The sequence below is a fragment of the Spermophilus citellus genome (genome assembly GCF_964194105.1).
Source record: "Spermophilus citellus genome assembly, chromosome: 19".
Taxonomy (NCBI): Eukaryota; Metazoa; Chordata; class Mammalia; order Rodentia; family Sciuridae; genus Spermophilus; species Spermophilus citellus.
The window spans coordinates 13,438,233-13,452,805 of record NC_138201.1 but is presented as its reverse complement, the minus strand read 5'-3'; the positions used below and the strand labels follow the sequence as shown (position 1 = coordinate 13,452,805).

The window sequence follows — 14,573 nt, the reverse complement described above, 5'->3', positions numbered from 1 at the left end:
CAATGAACCGAGGTACGACATCAGATGGCAAAGTGCAAAAGTCCTCACAAACTGTACAGAAAAATTTCAAAACCTTGCAGCCCGGAAGTGCGTACGTAGAAAGACCAGTCAGCCCCCAAGTCGGTCCTGTGGCTCTCCATTGCATCCTAAAGAGCCAGGGTGGGACTTGAGTCTCAACTCTCCCTCTGATAGGGAAGGTCCACAATTCAAGCCGAGTTGGCAGTGCTAATGCCAGTGACTTATTAAGCCAAGATAAAGTAAGGGTATTTCAGAAAGCAGCTGTTTAGGACACTGGATCCTCTAACATTGGTCTCCTGGCCAGGGAAGCTCCTCCGGTGATGGAAGCGGGCAGGACCAAAAGAGTCCTATGCCAGGTTGGGTGACAGAATAACTGAGGGTCTCTTCTTCCTCCATGGTTCCAAGGGATGGAACAAGTTAGATAACCAGGTTATTATAACTGACATACTTCTTTTTTGCAGCAGGGCCTGGGGAAAATAAATGGAAAGAGTAAGTGTTGGCATTGACCTTATTTGCAAAAGAGGAGGTGGAGCTAGAACTGTGGGCAATTGTGGTGCAAAGTTAAGGCTGTGGGGAACACACACACAACTTTGGATTTTTCTATTTCTTTGGCTTTGTCCACTAAAATCAGCAGTTCTCAGAGATACCCAAACTATTGAGGTTCTTTTTTCAAGATGTCTTCAGCCACCTCCTTTTTAATCTGTAAGTGGTATAATATATATATCAGTGGTTGTAACATTTCCTAATTGCCTAAGCTTGCAGGATCCACTCATGTTACGCCAAATTTCATCAGGTGATCTTCTCTCAGACCTTTGCATGGTAGAGGTCTGTCTTGGGTCATTAGAATTAATTTAAGTTGTCTAGAGATGAGGTCACCCAGAGTGCTTTCTTATTCAGACTCAAATGACTATAAGAGCGACTTATAATGTTGTCATTGCTAGGTTGTAAATGGTAATTTGCACAAGTATTTCCATTAAGGTTTGATGTTCACGTTAATGTGCCAGGTAGCTCAATATGCACAGTCCCCATTTGTTTTCTTAGAACGAATTATTTTCCCACTTGGCACAGTGATTCTAGGGCTCTTTCACTCACTGATCCTAGTTCTCAGTACCACTGAATGGAATGTCCATGGCAGGATGTGTTTTTGGTTCACTAAATCTCAGTAGTTCTGCATCACCTTCTGCTAGACCCAAAGTAACTGTCATGTATCATTTACTTGTAACTTATTTTGCTTACTCTAGTAGATTCTAAATAACATTCAGTAGAGAAGGAGCAAGACTTTTTCCCAGAACTCATAGATAGCTCAGGAATTCATATGTGAATTTAGAGGAACTTGGAAGCAGCATTAACATACTGGGACACAGTTTGTATCTGATCTTTGAGTAGTGCATCTGGCATGGTATAGATGTGTATATGCATATATTTGTTTTCCAAAATACTGTGTATGGGGTGTGTGTATGTGTGTATACTGATCTTATTTTCTGGGCTCAAAATTAGTTTAAAATTAGAATTGTCTCCCTCTGAGGAATTCCAATTGGAGAACTCATTTCTCTGTTATATCACATTGATTCACTAAAAGGAGAAATAGAATTTTTTGAAATTAAGGGTCTCCTGAAAAATATGGTCATGAGACTCCACTTATGATGTGTCTTCACTTGATGGACATTTGGACTCAGCCTCAGTAACACCCAGGTTCTTCTGAGAAGGTCCCTGAGGTCTCAGCAACATTCATGGTCTTCAGCAATGTGCTTGTTTGGGGTATGAGGAGGAAAATTTAAGGAATTTTTATTTTCAGTGTCACAACTAAAATATCTCATCTGAACTTTGTAAGTGATAGTCATGAGCGCCTTGTCAAACACCACCTGCTGATTATCCTCAGACCAAAGAAAAAATGAGCAGAAACCTCAGTAACTTGTACTCACCCAAGTATATTAGACCACCTCTATTGTGTAATAAATGAAGATTGTTTGCTGGATAAACATAACTGTCTAGTAAAACAAAAAACAAATATAATTGCAGGTGCTCAAATAGGTTATTAAAACCTAAGGATCAGTTTTCACCAAAAAAAAAAAAAAAAAAAAGTTTAGAAAGTATTGTCCCTGCACTGTAAAGCAGAGTACTGCTGTAGATTAAGATATGGAGTTATCTTTCAAAAAAAACGTAGAAATGATGTTTTGCAGAACAGAATAGCATAGTCTCTGATAGCATAGAGAGAGGTCCTGTTTTACCTGGGAAGATTCCAAAGGTCCGAGAGACTAGTGTTCCAGAAACAGGTTGTTTGATGCTTGAGTCTGGACTTCCCTCTTCACCCCATGACAGGAATCTCAAGCTGCCACTATACTCAGCTGCCCTAGGTTCCCATCCAATTCCTTACCCTATCTAAGGTGTGGTTAGCACAGCGCCAAAATGCTAAACTTCTCAGACTTTATAAAATTGGGAAAGGAATTTTACCCTATTGATAGGTAGAATGTTCAAATTATTCCTATTTCTCATGGGGGAGTATAATGTACAAATGGGTTTTGAGTTACAAATTTCTTTGCCAAATGATAAGCCTAAGTGTTTGCTTTCTTTGCAAAATTGCTTAGGAATATTGCAGCAAAATTATAATGAAGTTCATGTAGCTCCTAGAATGGCAATTATGTGCTTTTCACAGCAATGTCCAGTGTATTATAATATTTATTTTTAAACCATCTGGTGTTATGAGTAAATAAACGAAGTGCCTATGGTGTCTGATAATTTCATTTATTTGGATAGTTAAGTAGTTTATGGTCTAGGAAAGAAAATGGCTTAGCTCAAATAGTTGTCCAGTGAAACACTTGTTAGGAAAATAGTTTTATTTTAACATAGGTTTTTTTTTTTGTTTGTTTGTTTGTTTTTGTTCTTTTGTTTGGCTTATAAAGTTAAGTTATAGATTTTAAGAAAGAACAGGAGTAGATGGCATTGTCCTTACTGAAGTTTTTAAACTTGTCTATATCTATAGTTCACAAAGGAAGAGCCAAAGCTTACCCATGAGCTAGGGCCAATGACACTGGTTTTTGTAAAGTATTAATGATGCACATCTACTACCTGTGGAAGGTCAGGCAGTCCAGCTCATTCTCAGTGTCACAAGCAACCCTCAGTTTGACATGAAGTTCAGCAAGTTACTTGTTTCTTCAATTTTATGGGAGCCCTTTTGTCTCACAAAAATTTCTCAAAGTGTTTTGTGGAACATTGGTAAACCACATTAAAAGAAGTATAGGGAAAAAAATAACAATGGAAAAGAGAAAGAGTCTCACAAATATTATGCTGGAAAAGCACTGAATAAATAAAATGAATGGAACTGTTTCCTCTACCCCACTTTTATTTCTTTATTTTGTAAATAATAAGGAATATGTTAGCTAAAGAAATAAATAAAGCTCAGTGTTTGGAATTTTATTATTTTGAAAACTATGTGTATATAGGCATATATATGTAGAAATATGTTTAAAGCATAATCAAACTTCCATTAAAGTTAAAAAAATTCACATCCCTTAATATAACACATGCAAATTCATGGGCATTTTTGCTTCAAATGTGCCACCCCCCTCATAGGAAATGCCTATAGTTAAGGACCTCCCTCCCCTGCCAACCCTTCCCTCGTCTGCTCCCTCCCCATTGCTACTGCCACTGCATCTATTGTTCCCCTTGAACTATAGGCAGGATTGTTTAATGAGTTTTAACCAGTTTAAAACATTGTTATTCTATGCATATTCATTTATAACTATTTTTCATATAGTAAGATTTATTTATATTGATTTGGTTAACCATTACTATATAGTCTTTCCATATCATTGTGGCAAAAATCTTTGTAGCTTTTTTTTTTATTTGATGGACTTTGCTTTCCAGTTTTCTTTCATAACAAACAATACTGAAGTAGAAGATAGCTAGAAAATATCATTAACAATGTTAAGTGACAAGTATGAGCCAGGAGAAAAAAATAAATGCCATATATTTAGATGACGAAGAATGGCTATCCAAATTTGCACAAATGAATAAGTAATAGAATCTAATTTTTAAAAATTTTGTTAAATTTATAACTCAGTGTCTTGAAGATGAGGAAGTACAATCAATTGAAAAATGCTCAATATCATCATTTAGAGAAATGAAAATTAAAACAATATGGTAGCATTTTGTACCCATGACATCAATGAATTGATTGTATTTTGAGAAGGTGAAAAAGAGGGAACTCGTAGGTCACAATGGTAGGCACGAAGACTGATAATATAATCATACAGGAGTGCCATGTGAAAAGATTTAGAAAATCTGAAGATAAGCATCCTATTGGCTTGGCAATTTCACTTCCACATTATACTTGAGGCATTTCTTCCATAGGTGCACAGGGACATTCGTATGACTTACCAGAGCTTTCAATATAATGACGTGCTATGCTCAGAATGTAAAAATGCAAAGCAGGCCAAGTGAAAGATGTTAAAGAATAATATGAATGAAGTAGAAAATGTGCACACTGTGTCAGAAGTTGTGATCATGGTGGGAGGCTCTCTCAGCAGGCAAATGCTCCATTTTCAGAAGAGGAGTCAGACTTTTGTATTTTTATAAAAAAGTTCATTTTTTACTTGGCCATCCAAGTAAGAAGGTATTTGGGGGGCACTATTAAGTGTTGGGCTCAATATTAGGGTTTTTAGTAGATGGTTTTCAATCAAATTAAAACATACAGCAAGGAAGTACAAAAGCAAAAAATTACATGGAGTCTATAGGCTGTGAGTTTGCAGCTGGTATTCTCTGCACTGTTTCCCAAATATATTTGAATCTGTGGCACCCTGCCCCCCGCACACACACCTGTTTTAGTGAATCCCTTGGCAGTGCACAGAAACATAATTTTGGAAATGCATGGTGATATTTCTTAGATCTTAATCCTACCTGTTACTTTGGTATGTTGTTAATTTGTTGTAAAACTCAACAAATGTGGAAATACTGGCTTGTTGCCTGCTGAAACTTGATTGGGAATGACTCTTGAAGCCATCCTAAGCTCTCTGCCATTTTAACTGTCTTCTTTAACTGCTGCTTTCTTACCAAACCATTTGTCCAACTTGCTGTTTACCTGTGAATATTTCAACTGAGAGGGATTCTTCATATTATCCTTTGCAGTTAGTAAAAGTAAAATAAATACTTTCTGTGTACGACTTCTGTGTTTCCTGCCTATTCATTTCATTTGTAAACTGCCCCTAGCCTGTGGCTTAATGGCAAAGGAGACATTTACCTTCAACTGTTAATTCTCATTCCAGATTTAAAAAAAAAAAGCTAGAAGAAAAAGCAATTTGTTTTCTAATCATTGCCCCTACATTATTTTTTTTAAATAATTACTTCGAGTAGCACATTACTCAGTCAAAAAAGTAAAAAAGATGCAAAGCTGAACAAGAAAGAACATCATGATTACCAAAAACAAAAAATGAGGTAGACATGGGATGTGGCTCTGAGTTACATTGCCTGCTTAGCATGCCTAAGGCCCTGGGTCTGATGCCCCAGCACAGGGGGACAAGAAAAGGTGTTCATGATGACAGCAGTTCAACTCTGAACTAGAAACTTCCTCCTCCCTGATTCACATCCCAGCTCCTTGGAGAATTCTAGACAGTTTATCCTTGAGCTTACTAACTAGACTTCGCGACACCAGGAACTTGGTGTGGGAGTAGAATATTATCAGTCAGGGAAAGAATTCAGTATTCCAAATTACCCCGAGTTCCAACCCAATTGTAAAACTCCAAATTCTGGGTATCTGTCGACCTCTGCAACCACCTATGGAAGCAGATATTACTCAACACCTCTTAAATGTCATTCATTCTGATAGATGACAATAAGACTTTTTTAAAAATATTTTTTAGTTGTTGATGGACCTTTATTTTATTCATTTATTTATATGCAGTGCTGAGAATCAAACCCAGGGCCTCACACATGCCAGGTAAGGGCTCTACCACTGGGCCACACTCCAGCCCATAATAAGACAGACTCTCAGCCCACGCTGTTGGTTCACTTCTCATTCATCATATACTTAGATTACTAACAGACATTTCTGTAGGACTACCACGTGTCCTCAGCAAGTGGTGGACATTTCCTTTATTTTTTCTACTTACTACAGTAAGGATAAGGTATGAATCGCAGACCACCCTTACATAGAGAAGAAATCCCAAAGCAAAACTTGGCATTTTTCAACTATGCTGAATGAGGGGGGGCAGACCAGTGGATGGTGGGGCAGCCCAGCTGCAAGGACCAGCTTACTATCTTTGCAGACAGTAGTGATCCAATTCAAGAGAATGGAGAAGGAACAATCTAGAAAGCTTTGGGGAGGGGGGTGGAACATGTCACATGCTTCCTTGCTTTCGAGTAGAGACACAGAAAGCAGTCAGAGTTGGGATGGAACCTTTGCGACAGGACAGAAAATGATCCCACTCCTGTGAGAAGTGCTTAGAGAAGAGTTGTCAGGGCAGGTGGGAGTCCTGGACAGGGTGTCCTGCCTCATCCTGGCGGGCTTGTCAGGAGGTATTTGATTGAGTGCTGCAGCAGGGACAGCGTAAGGAGGAGGCAGAGCAATGGAAACGGAGGCTATACTTCCATAGGGAGGCTGGGTATGGCGTCATTGTGCTGGAATTCAAGGTCAGGGGGGCCGGTGGGGCCAAGTGAATTACTTCAATGTATGTGAATGTTTTCATACCAAATTCAGGGCGCTGGAAATGAGTGAACAAGTTGATATTCCTCTGGTAGTTTAGGTTTGTATTGGAGGTTCTCCTAACAGTCCTTTCATGCTGAGTTAAAGCCCAGGTTCTAAGTGGCCACAGGGAACATTTTAGATTGAAAAAAGATCCTTAGACTTGTCCGTTCCGTCCCTACAATGCTCTTTTCTACCTTTTCTCTTCTTGGATTACCTGATCAATTTTCCAGGCTCAGTTTCCCTCCTATTTCTTCCTTGTACTGAACACAAGGAGAGTGACCCTCTGGTTCTTTCTGGATGTAGTGGAATTGTAGGAGTCAGAACAATAGTCTTTTATTTTTTGTCTGTCGATGCTTAGGAAATGTGCTGAATATTTGTTGAAAATGTGGCTAGATGAGCATTGGTTTTCTATAGCCATTGTTGTCTCTGGGGGAGATTTTAGAAATGAACAGGACAAAAAAACTTGGGACTTGGTGGGGTTTGGTACCTTCCTCTGACCCCTTCTCAGTATCCTCCTTGGTGCCACTGTGTACAAACTGAAGCGTGAAAGTAACTTCTCAGATTTCATTTGTAACTTTTAAACCTTAACATTCCTTATTCCTTTATCACCATCCAAGCAGGGCTGGAACAGCTTGGTTACAATTGAGAAATCAATTTTCAATTCCACTCCAAAAAGAGTAAATGAACATTCTAGTGTTTCTTTAAAAAAAAAAAAATCTCATTTGTACTTTTAAGATGAAAAGCGTCAAGCAGAGGTTTACATGGTTCTTAGATGATGCATCTGAAGCAAATACAGTCCTTCTCTCAAAATATCTTTAAGCTTGGCTGAGTTCAAATCTGGGTAATTTAAGGCTGTATATGGGTTGCTTTCAAAAGAAAGAGATGCAGTAAATTATTGTATCAGAGAAGCTACTTTTTTCTTGTTATGCACTTTGCCTGGGCATTGAAAAGCTTTGTGCATCTTGCAATTTTATATATTATAAATGTGTGAGCATTCTGGAGCGTATTATGGATGCAGTGCAATAATGCATTCAAGATTGAAGAGTTGCACCAAAGTCTGTCTTAAGGCTAATGTTACAAATAAGGCAATAGTGATGAAATAGTAGCAGAGGGATACTTAGTGTTGCTGGAAGAAAAGCTCTTGCTGAATTCCAGGCCTTGGTATTTGGGCTCAGGAGATTTACAGTCAGTTTCTTTATTCCTTTATATATCATCCGAATTTATTAAGAGCTCAGAGGGTGCTAGTGAGCTTGGCTATAAAGCAGGGGCATAAAGATAGAAACATTGTCTATCCTGGTACAACAAGCATTTATTGAGCAGCTACTCTGTGTCAGATATGGTTTTAGACCCTTCTTCCACGGGAATTTTCTCCATGAGTGACACTTCAGTACTTAGGAGCCATTTTAAAGGGCAAAGCCACCACCAAAGTGCACCAAAGAACAGGTAATATATTGAGAAAAGGATGCTTATTCATGTATGAGCAGAAATACAAGGGCAGAGTCTCACCTTGTTTGGCCTCAGCTGGGAGAGTGTGCACAGAGCAACTCCAGTATTTTGCTGCTCTACACATTTCTGTGAATGACTGCAAGAGCCCTGCAAGCATTGATTTTAGAATTAAAAATAAACTTCAGGGGGCTGGGGTTGTGGCTCAGTGGTAAGCACTTGCTTAGCACGTGTGAGGGACTGGGTTTGATCCTCAGTACCACATAAAAATAAATAAATAAAACAAAGGTATTTTATCCTACTACAACTGAAAAACATACTAAAAAATAAACTTCAGGGAATAGGAGTGAGTTGGCGAATTTCCAAATACAGAATCATGGAACCAGAAGAATCATTTGTGTTGTGGTTGTTGTCAATCACAAACATCAAAGATGAGAAACTAGAGGGGAGGTGGGGAAGGACCTCATCAGAAGAGAGGAGGTCTGAGCAGAGTTTGGCAGGAGGTGAAAGAGAAGCCATGCAAATCCTAGGCTCACAGAGTATATGTAGGTCCAATACCTGGAAGCTGAATGACCAAAGACTGGAATAGGTGAGTGAGCAGAAAGAGTAGTACAGTATACATGGAGGAAGAGTCAAAAGTGAATAAAAGTGTCTGAGGAACTCAGAAAATGTCTCAAAAGAGGAGAGAGTATTGAACTGTTTTATTATTTTTGTTGTTGTTGTACTGGGAAAGAACCCAGGACCTTATGCATACTAGGCAAACACTCTACCACTGAGCTACAACTCTAGCCCTTTTTACTTATTGTTGAAACAGTCTTGCTGAGTTGCTGAGGCTGACCTCAAACTTGAGATCCTTCTGCCTCAACCTTCTGAGTCACTGGGATTACAGGCATGGGCCACTGTATCTGCTTATTGAACCACTTCTTGAGCAGTAGATTGTGGACATTCTTCAGGCCTCCATAGGTGTTAAAGAAACAGGTATGCAAGAACATTCTAGATGGGAATACCACATTGGCAAAGGTGTGCTTCTTGAAAAATCACGAATAATTTGATGTTTGAGTACAAAATTTATGTGGAAGAGAGAAAGAAAATTTTAAAATGCTGGAAAAGAGACTGCTAGGGAGATCCATTTCAGATGGCCAGGGGTATTTTCTGCTGCATACAGGTATTGGGATGTACTGTGAGAGCTTCATCAGTATTTGAGTTTTCCAGTAACAGCCTGGGGATGGATTGGAAATGGAGATGTACCTGGGGATAGCAATCACCAGAAAGGAGATCAGCCATATGTTGATGGAACAGTTAGGACTGCTTGCAATACATGGATTCCCAGTTGGAATTACAGTGGGGCTCTTAGGCTCTTGAGGCCATGCTCATGCAGAAGCATCCTTGAGATCCCCCCCCCCCCACTCCCGTTACCAGGGGGTTGAACCCATTTTTTTTTAACCACTGAGCCACATCCCCAGTTTTTACTTTGAGATAGGGTCTTGCTGAATTGCTTAGGGCTTTGCTAAGTTGCTAGATTTGAACTCACAGTCCTCCTGACTCAGCCTCCCGAGCTGCTGGAATTATAAGCCTGAGCCACTATGCCTGGCTCATTGGTTTGATTTTAATGTGGAAAGGGATATTTGCATGATGACAGTTGAGTTTTTTCAAGCACAATGCCCCCCACCCCTTTCTTTTTGAGAACTAGTCTGTTTTGCCCATGCTGGTCTCATGTGCTCCTCCTGGTTCAGCCTCTTTTGTCCTGAGACTACTGTTAAGTGCCACTGGCTTCATTGCCTCTTGTTTTGGCTGCACATTTCAGAGGGCTAGATGAGACTCAGAGAAAGGGAAGCCAGAGAAGCCATCTGAGCTAGAAAAAAAGAAGTGAAGGAAGCAACTTTCCTTCCATTTTTGAGATCCTGTCCCTGGAAGATGGTAGGGTTGGTATATAGTACTAATAATAGAAGTCAGAGAGAATTTTGCCAATATAAAGTAAATGTCTTCCAAGTTTTAAACATGGGTTGCTGGGGACACACAGGGAACCAGACATGTTGCTGTCTTTAAGGAACTCACAGTCTAAAAGGACTGAATCCTCTGGGCTAAATGGGTATCGGGTGTAAAGCTTGAAAGTTATATCTTATACATAATCTTAGTGTAAAAGTGAACAGTCCTCAATTAGAAGTGGAAATAATATGTTGATCTAAATGGTTGAATCTTGTGGTGATAGTGTTTTCTTCTTATAGTTAAATATTAATCACAAACACTTTATAATCAAATTAAAATGGAGACAAAAGTGAACAGCAGGGCATTTTTGGTTTTTAGGTAAATACTTTTAATTGAAAATAGTATGTATAATAAGAATAGGAATAATAAGAATGTTTAAAAAATGAATTTATATACATAAAGATTTGTGAAGATGTGCAGTATTATTTATAATTTTAAAATGTCTAACACTGGAAGATTATTAAGTTCTTTTTGTGGGGCATACTTGGGATTGAACCCAGTGGCACTTTACCACTGAGTTTTATCCCCAGCTCTTTTTTATCTTTTATTTGAGACAGAGTCTAGCTAAGTTGCTGAGGCTGGCCTGGGACTTACCAATATTCTTGCATCAACCTCCCAAGTCACTGGGATTATAGGTGTGCACCACAGTGCCTGGCTATTGAATCTATTTTAATCCTTTTTTTAACACTGCATTTAAAAATCTATGGAAACATTTGGGCTGGGAATATGTGTGTTAGTGGTACATCATTTGCCTAGCATGTATGAGGCCCTGAAGATGATGGTTACAACTGTGGACCAGCATGGAAACTGATGATGTTTAGTACAAAAGAACAGGTCACAAAATCAAGAGTGCTGTAAGAGTAAATCTGCTTCAGAAGTCAAAGAAAACCAACTTTGAAAGAGGACAGGTCTATTTCAGCTCGGGGTTTTGGAATTCTGATCCATGGTCGCTTGGTCCTATTGCCTGTGGCACTGGTGAGGCAGTGCATCATGGTGAGAGCATGTGTTAAAACAGAGCTGGGAGGAAAAAGATACTGGAAGGGGACAAGGTCCCAGTATCCCCTTCCAGGACACACCCCCAGCAACCTAATTTCCTTACACCTCTGAAAGGTTCCACCACATCTCAATGGTGCCACAGGCTGGGGGATCAAACTTTTGACATATAGGGACTTGGGAACATTTCAGGTCCACACCAGCAATTTAATCATATAGATATGTTGATATAGATGTGTATATATGTGTGGTGGGGGGAGGGATGAGCAAAATATTAATAAATGGTGATTTTATACAAAGAATTGGGGTGGGGTGTTCCTCATTTTAATATACATGCATATTTTAAACTTATGGTAATAAGTTGGTAGAGATTTATAGTGCTTTATCAGGGTAATCGAATTATAGTCATTTTAGTGTTTAAGCTAAATTTCCTATAATGTTGCTTTTTTATATTGTAATTAGTGTATATGTCTTTTTTGTTTTGTTTTATAACAAGTCATTTAGCAAGACACAGGTAAGTGCCCATGACCATCCTTCATACCTGAGCAGCCACAATTTTTCCCTTCATTTTCAGCCTTTCTTTAGGATAGAGAGAACTTCTTGTACATTCTGTAGTTTCTTTTGAGGACTGTCTTATGCAATCTACTCCGTCTAATTTTTCTTCATGTTTTTATTAGTATAACCCACTCCTGAGTAAATACCATTATAGGAACTGATCCATTATTAATTATAGGGTAAGCATTTCTTCCAGGCTTTTTATTAGGAAAAAAAAAAAAAAACAGCTCTGAGAAATTTGTTAAGACCTTCCTTTTTTATCTACATGGATTGTGTGTGTATCCACATAATGTAATAAATGGCTCCCTAAAGTGTTTTCTGAAACGTGTGTGTTGAATCCACTACTGGAAGCCTATGAGAGAGACTCTCTTTTCCCCAATGTTAGGGAGGAAATAGTTTTAGAAATTAAACACTAATTCATTAAGTTAATTCAGCTGTTTTAGGGTTTTGGCTTTTAAACCATGCCAGTCATCAAATCTATTCTCAGAGGGAGAGTGTGTTGGGATGGATTGGTAATGTCTGTCAGAAGTCAAGAGTGCTTGCTAGGTAATAGGCTAATCTGGTCTAAGTCTTGCTTCTCTAAGCGCATTTTATCTACAAGATCCACTTAGTCCCTGGCTGGAAGCCAGGTGGGCTTACCTCTCTACAGAAGTCCAGCTTCCTTCACACAGAGAATTATCATTGATATGCAGTGATAGGTAGAGGCAGAAATGCAAATACCATGGCCTGGGTTAGAAGGATAATGGATGCCTACTAAGAGACAGGTCTCTTCCAATCCAAGTCTTTTCCGTGTGCGTGTGCATTTCCTCATGTGCTCACATGCACTCATGTGCAATGACTTAAGAGTTTATTTATTCAAAGGAATGTGGCTCAAGATTGAGAAAATGTAGAAGTGGAAGAATCAGGAAAATAATTGTAAGTCAGGCCCCAAAGATCATGTAGAGAGAGTTACAAAAACCATGCCAGAAGTACATGCAGGAGAGGAAAAGAGGTGGGGGGGTGGGGGCAGAGCCTCTCTGACTCTAGGTTGACAGTGTTCTGGAACATTCTTCCTCCCTTTCCCTAGATAGTCCTAAAGGTGGCTTCTTCTCTTTTTTAGATTTTCATTTTTTTTCCCCATCTTGGTGCTGGGGATGGAATCCATGGCCTCACTTAAGTTAGAAAAGTGCCATACCACTCAGCTACACCCCCAGGTTTCAGTTTGAATGTCTCCTCCTTGGAGGTCTTTCTTAATCCCCTCTAAAAAATTGACTCCCACCTGCTTTCCAGTTCATTACACACTTTATTTTTCATCAGATACCACTAGCACTCTCTGAAGTATTCTGTTATTTATATTTTAATTTGTATTCTTCTTTCCCTGTTCGAATGTAAATTAGATATGTCAATTTTAGGTTGCCATTGTATCCACAGGATTTGTGAGATTGCCTAATGCCCAAAGCATAAATAACTGAATAGGGGAAACTTTCATAGGCAAAAGAGGATAGATAGGCCCGTAGTTTGAGAATAACAGATGGTGATGACTGATCTGACATTCCTTAAAACTTCTTCCTTTGACTTCATGCTTTGGCCTAGAATCTCTCCCTTCCATTCTGAGATGGATGCAAAAAGGTGAGGGCCATGAGTTCACTTTCCTGGAGTATGGACTGGCCTTTGACTTCCCACAGATTGCACAGTCCTTCTAGCTCCCCAATCAGGGGGAGGAGAAAAGCCTTTCATTTTCACAAGGAGTGATCAAAAGAAACTCCAGCTGTTAATTGAGGGAAGTAGCAGACACCATGTTTTAATAAAATATGGATGGAGCAGACCATGACTCTTCAGTACCTGAGTTAGGAGAGCAGCTTTTATTGGGAGAAGGGAAGAGAACACTTATAATTGCTTTTGGCTGAGGATGTTTCAAGCTTGGTAATAAATTGGAGACATCCATGGCTTGGGCTTGCTTAGCTGGAATATATCTTTAAATGAGGCTAGTATGGCAAAATGTTAAGAACTGTTGAATCCTTTTGGTAGATTCCACTACTACTGCTCTGTCTACTTTTCCAAATGTTTGAATAGTTACAAGACAGAAAATTTGAGAATCCCCATCTTCAAAGTAAAGTTTTCAGCTTTGGGGGGCAGTGCTCCCCACCTTCTTCTTATAGTCTCCGCCACTAAGCAGTTATAATGTTGACTTATTCTTTTTTGTATATCTCAAATAAGAGATAGAATTGAGTTGGGATAGTTTTTATGGGTTGATAAACCTGAGGCTCCTAATTTGACATTGAACATTAAAATAACCACCAGATTAAAAGGTAGAGCCATGGGAAAAGATGGACAACAGAGACCCAAGAGTAGCTGCCGTCCAACTGTGCGATCCCAGCAGATGAGCATCTCTTCATGCCTCAGCTTCCTCATCTGGACAGTGGATGTTAGAGGGTTAATGGAGTTTTGGGTAGAGTACTTAGAATGTGGTTTGATAAAAATTTATACTCAATTTACTTTAGCTATGATTAGTCTTCTCTCTGGATGCATTTGGAGAGTCTCTCTCTCGATCTCTTGTGCACGCACGCACGCACGCACGCACGCACGCATGCATGCACACACACACAAACAAAACACTGAGACATTGTGTTAGCATAAACTTTTCCCTTGACAGAAAGAGATCCTTCTGAAGCTGGTCAACCTGCCTATGAACAAAACTAAATAATTTGCTGTTTGAATTTGGACACTAAGTTTTCAGAAACTGTCTTAAGAAAGTTTAATGAGATGTCAGAACAACTAGTACATTCTGTCTATTCACTGAAAAAAGGAGTTTGTCAATCACTGTCAGTGTGACCCCACTTCTGTCCACTCACACAGCCATGGTTATCCACTGTGCTATTTGTGCAGATATGATATTGAAACCTTACACTTTGAGAGATTG

General features: G+C 39.2%; 1 protein-coding gene across 1 annotated transcript in view; it reads right to left on the bottom strand.

Annotated features, from left to right (window-relative positions):
- Positions 1-435: 435 nt before the first annotated feature.
- Positions 436-14,573, bottom strand: part of GRM7 (glutamate metabotropic receptor 7) — a gene marked incomplete at its 3' end in the record, with an annotated part of 844,437 nt that continues 830,299 nt past the window's right edge. Inside the window, exon 10 of the mRNA XM_081276152.1 lies at positions 436-485. Within this exon, the coding sequence (XP_081132278.1) occupies positions 436-485 (50 nt within the window). The remainder of the gene's footprint in view (positions 486-14,573) is intronic.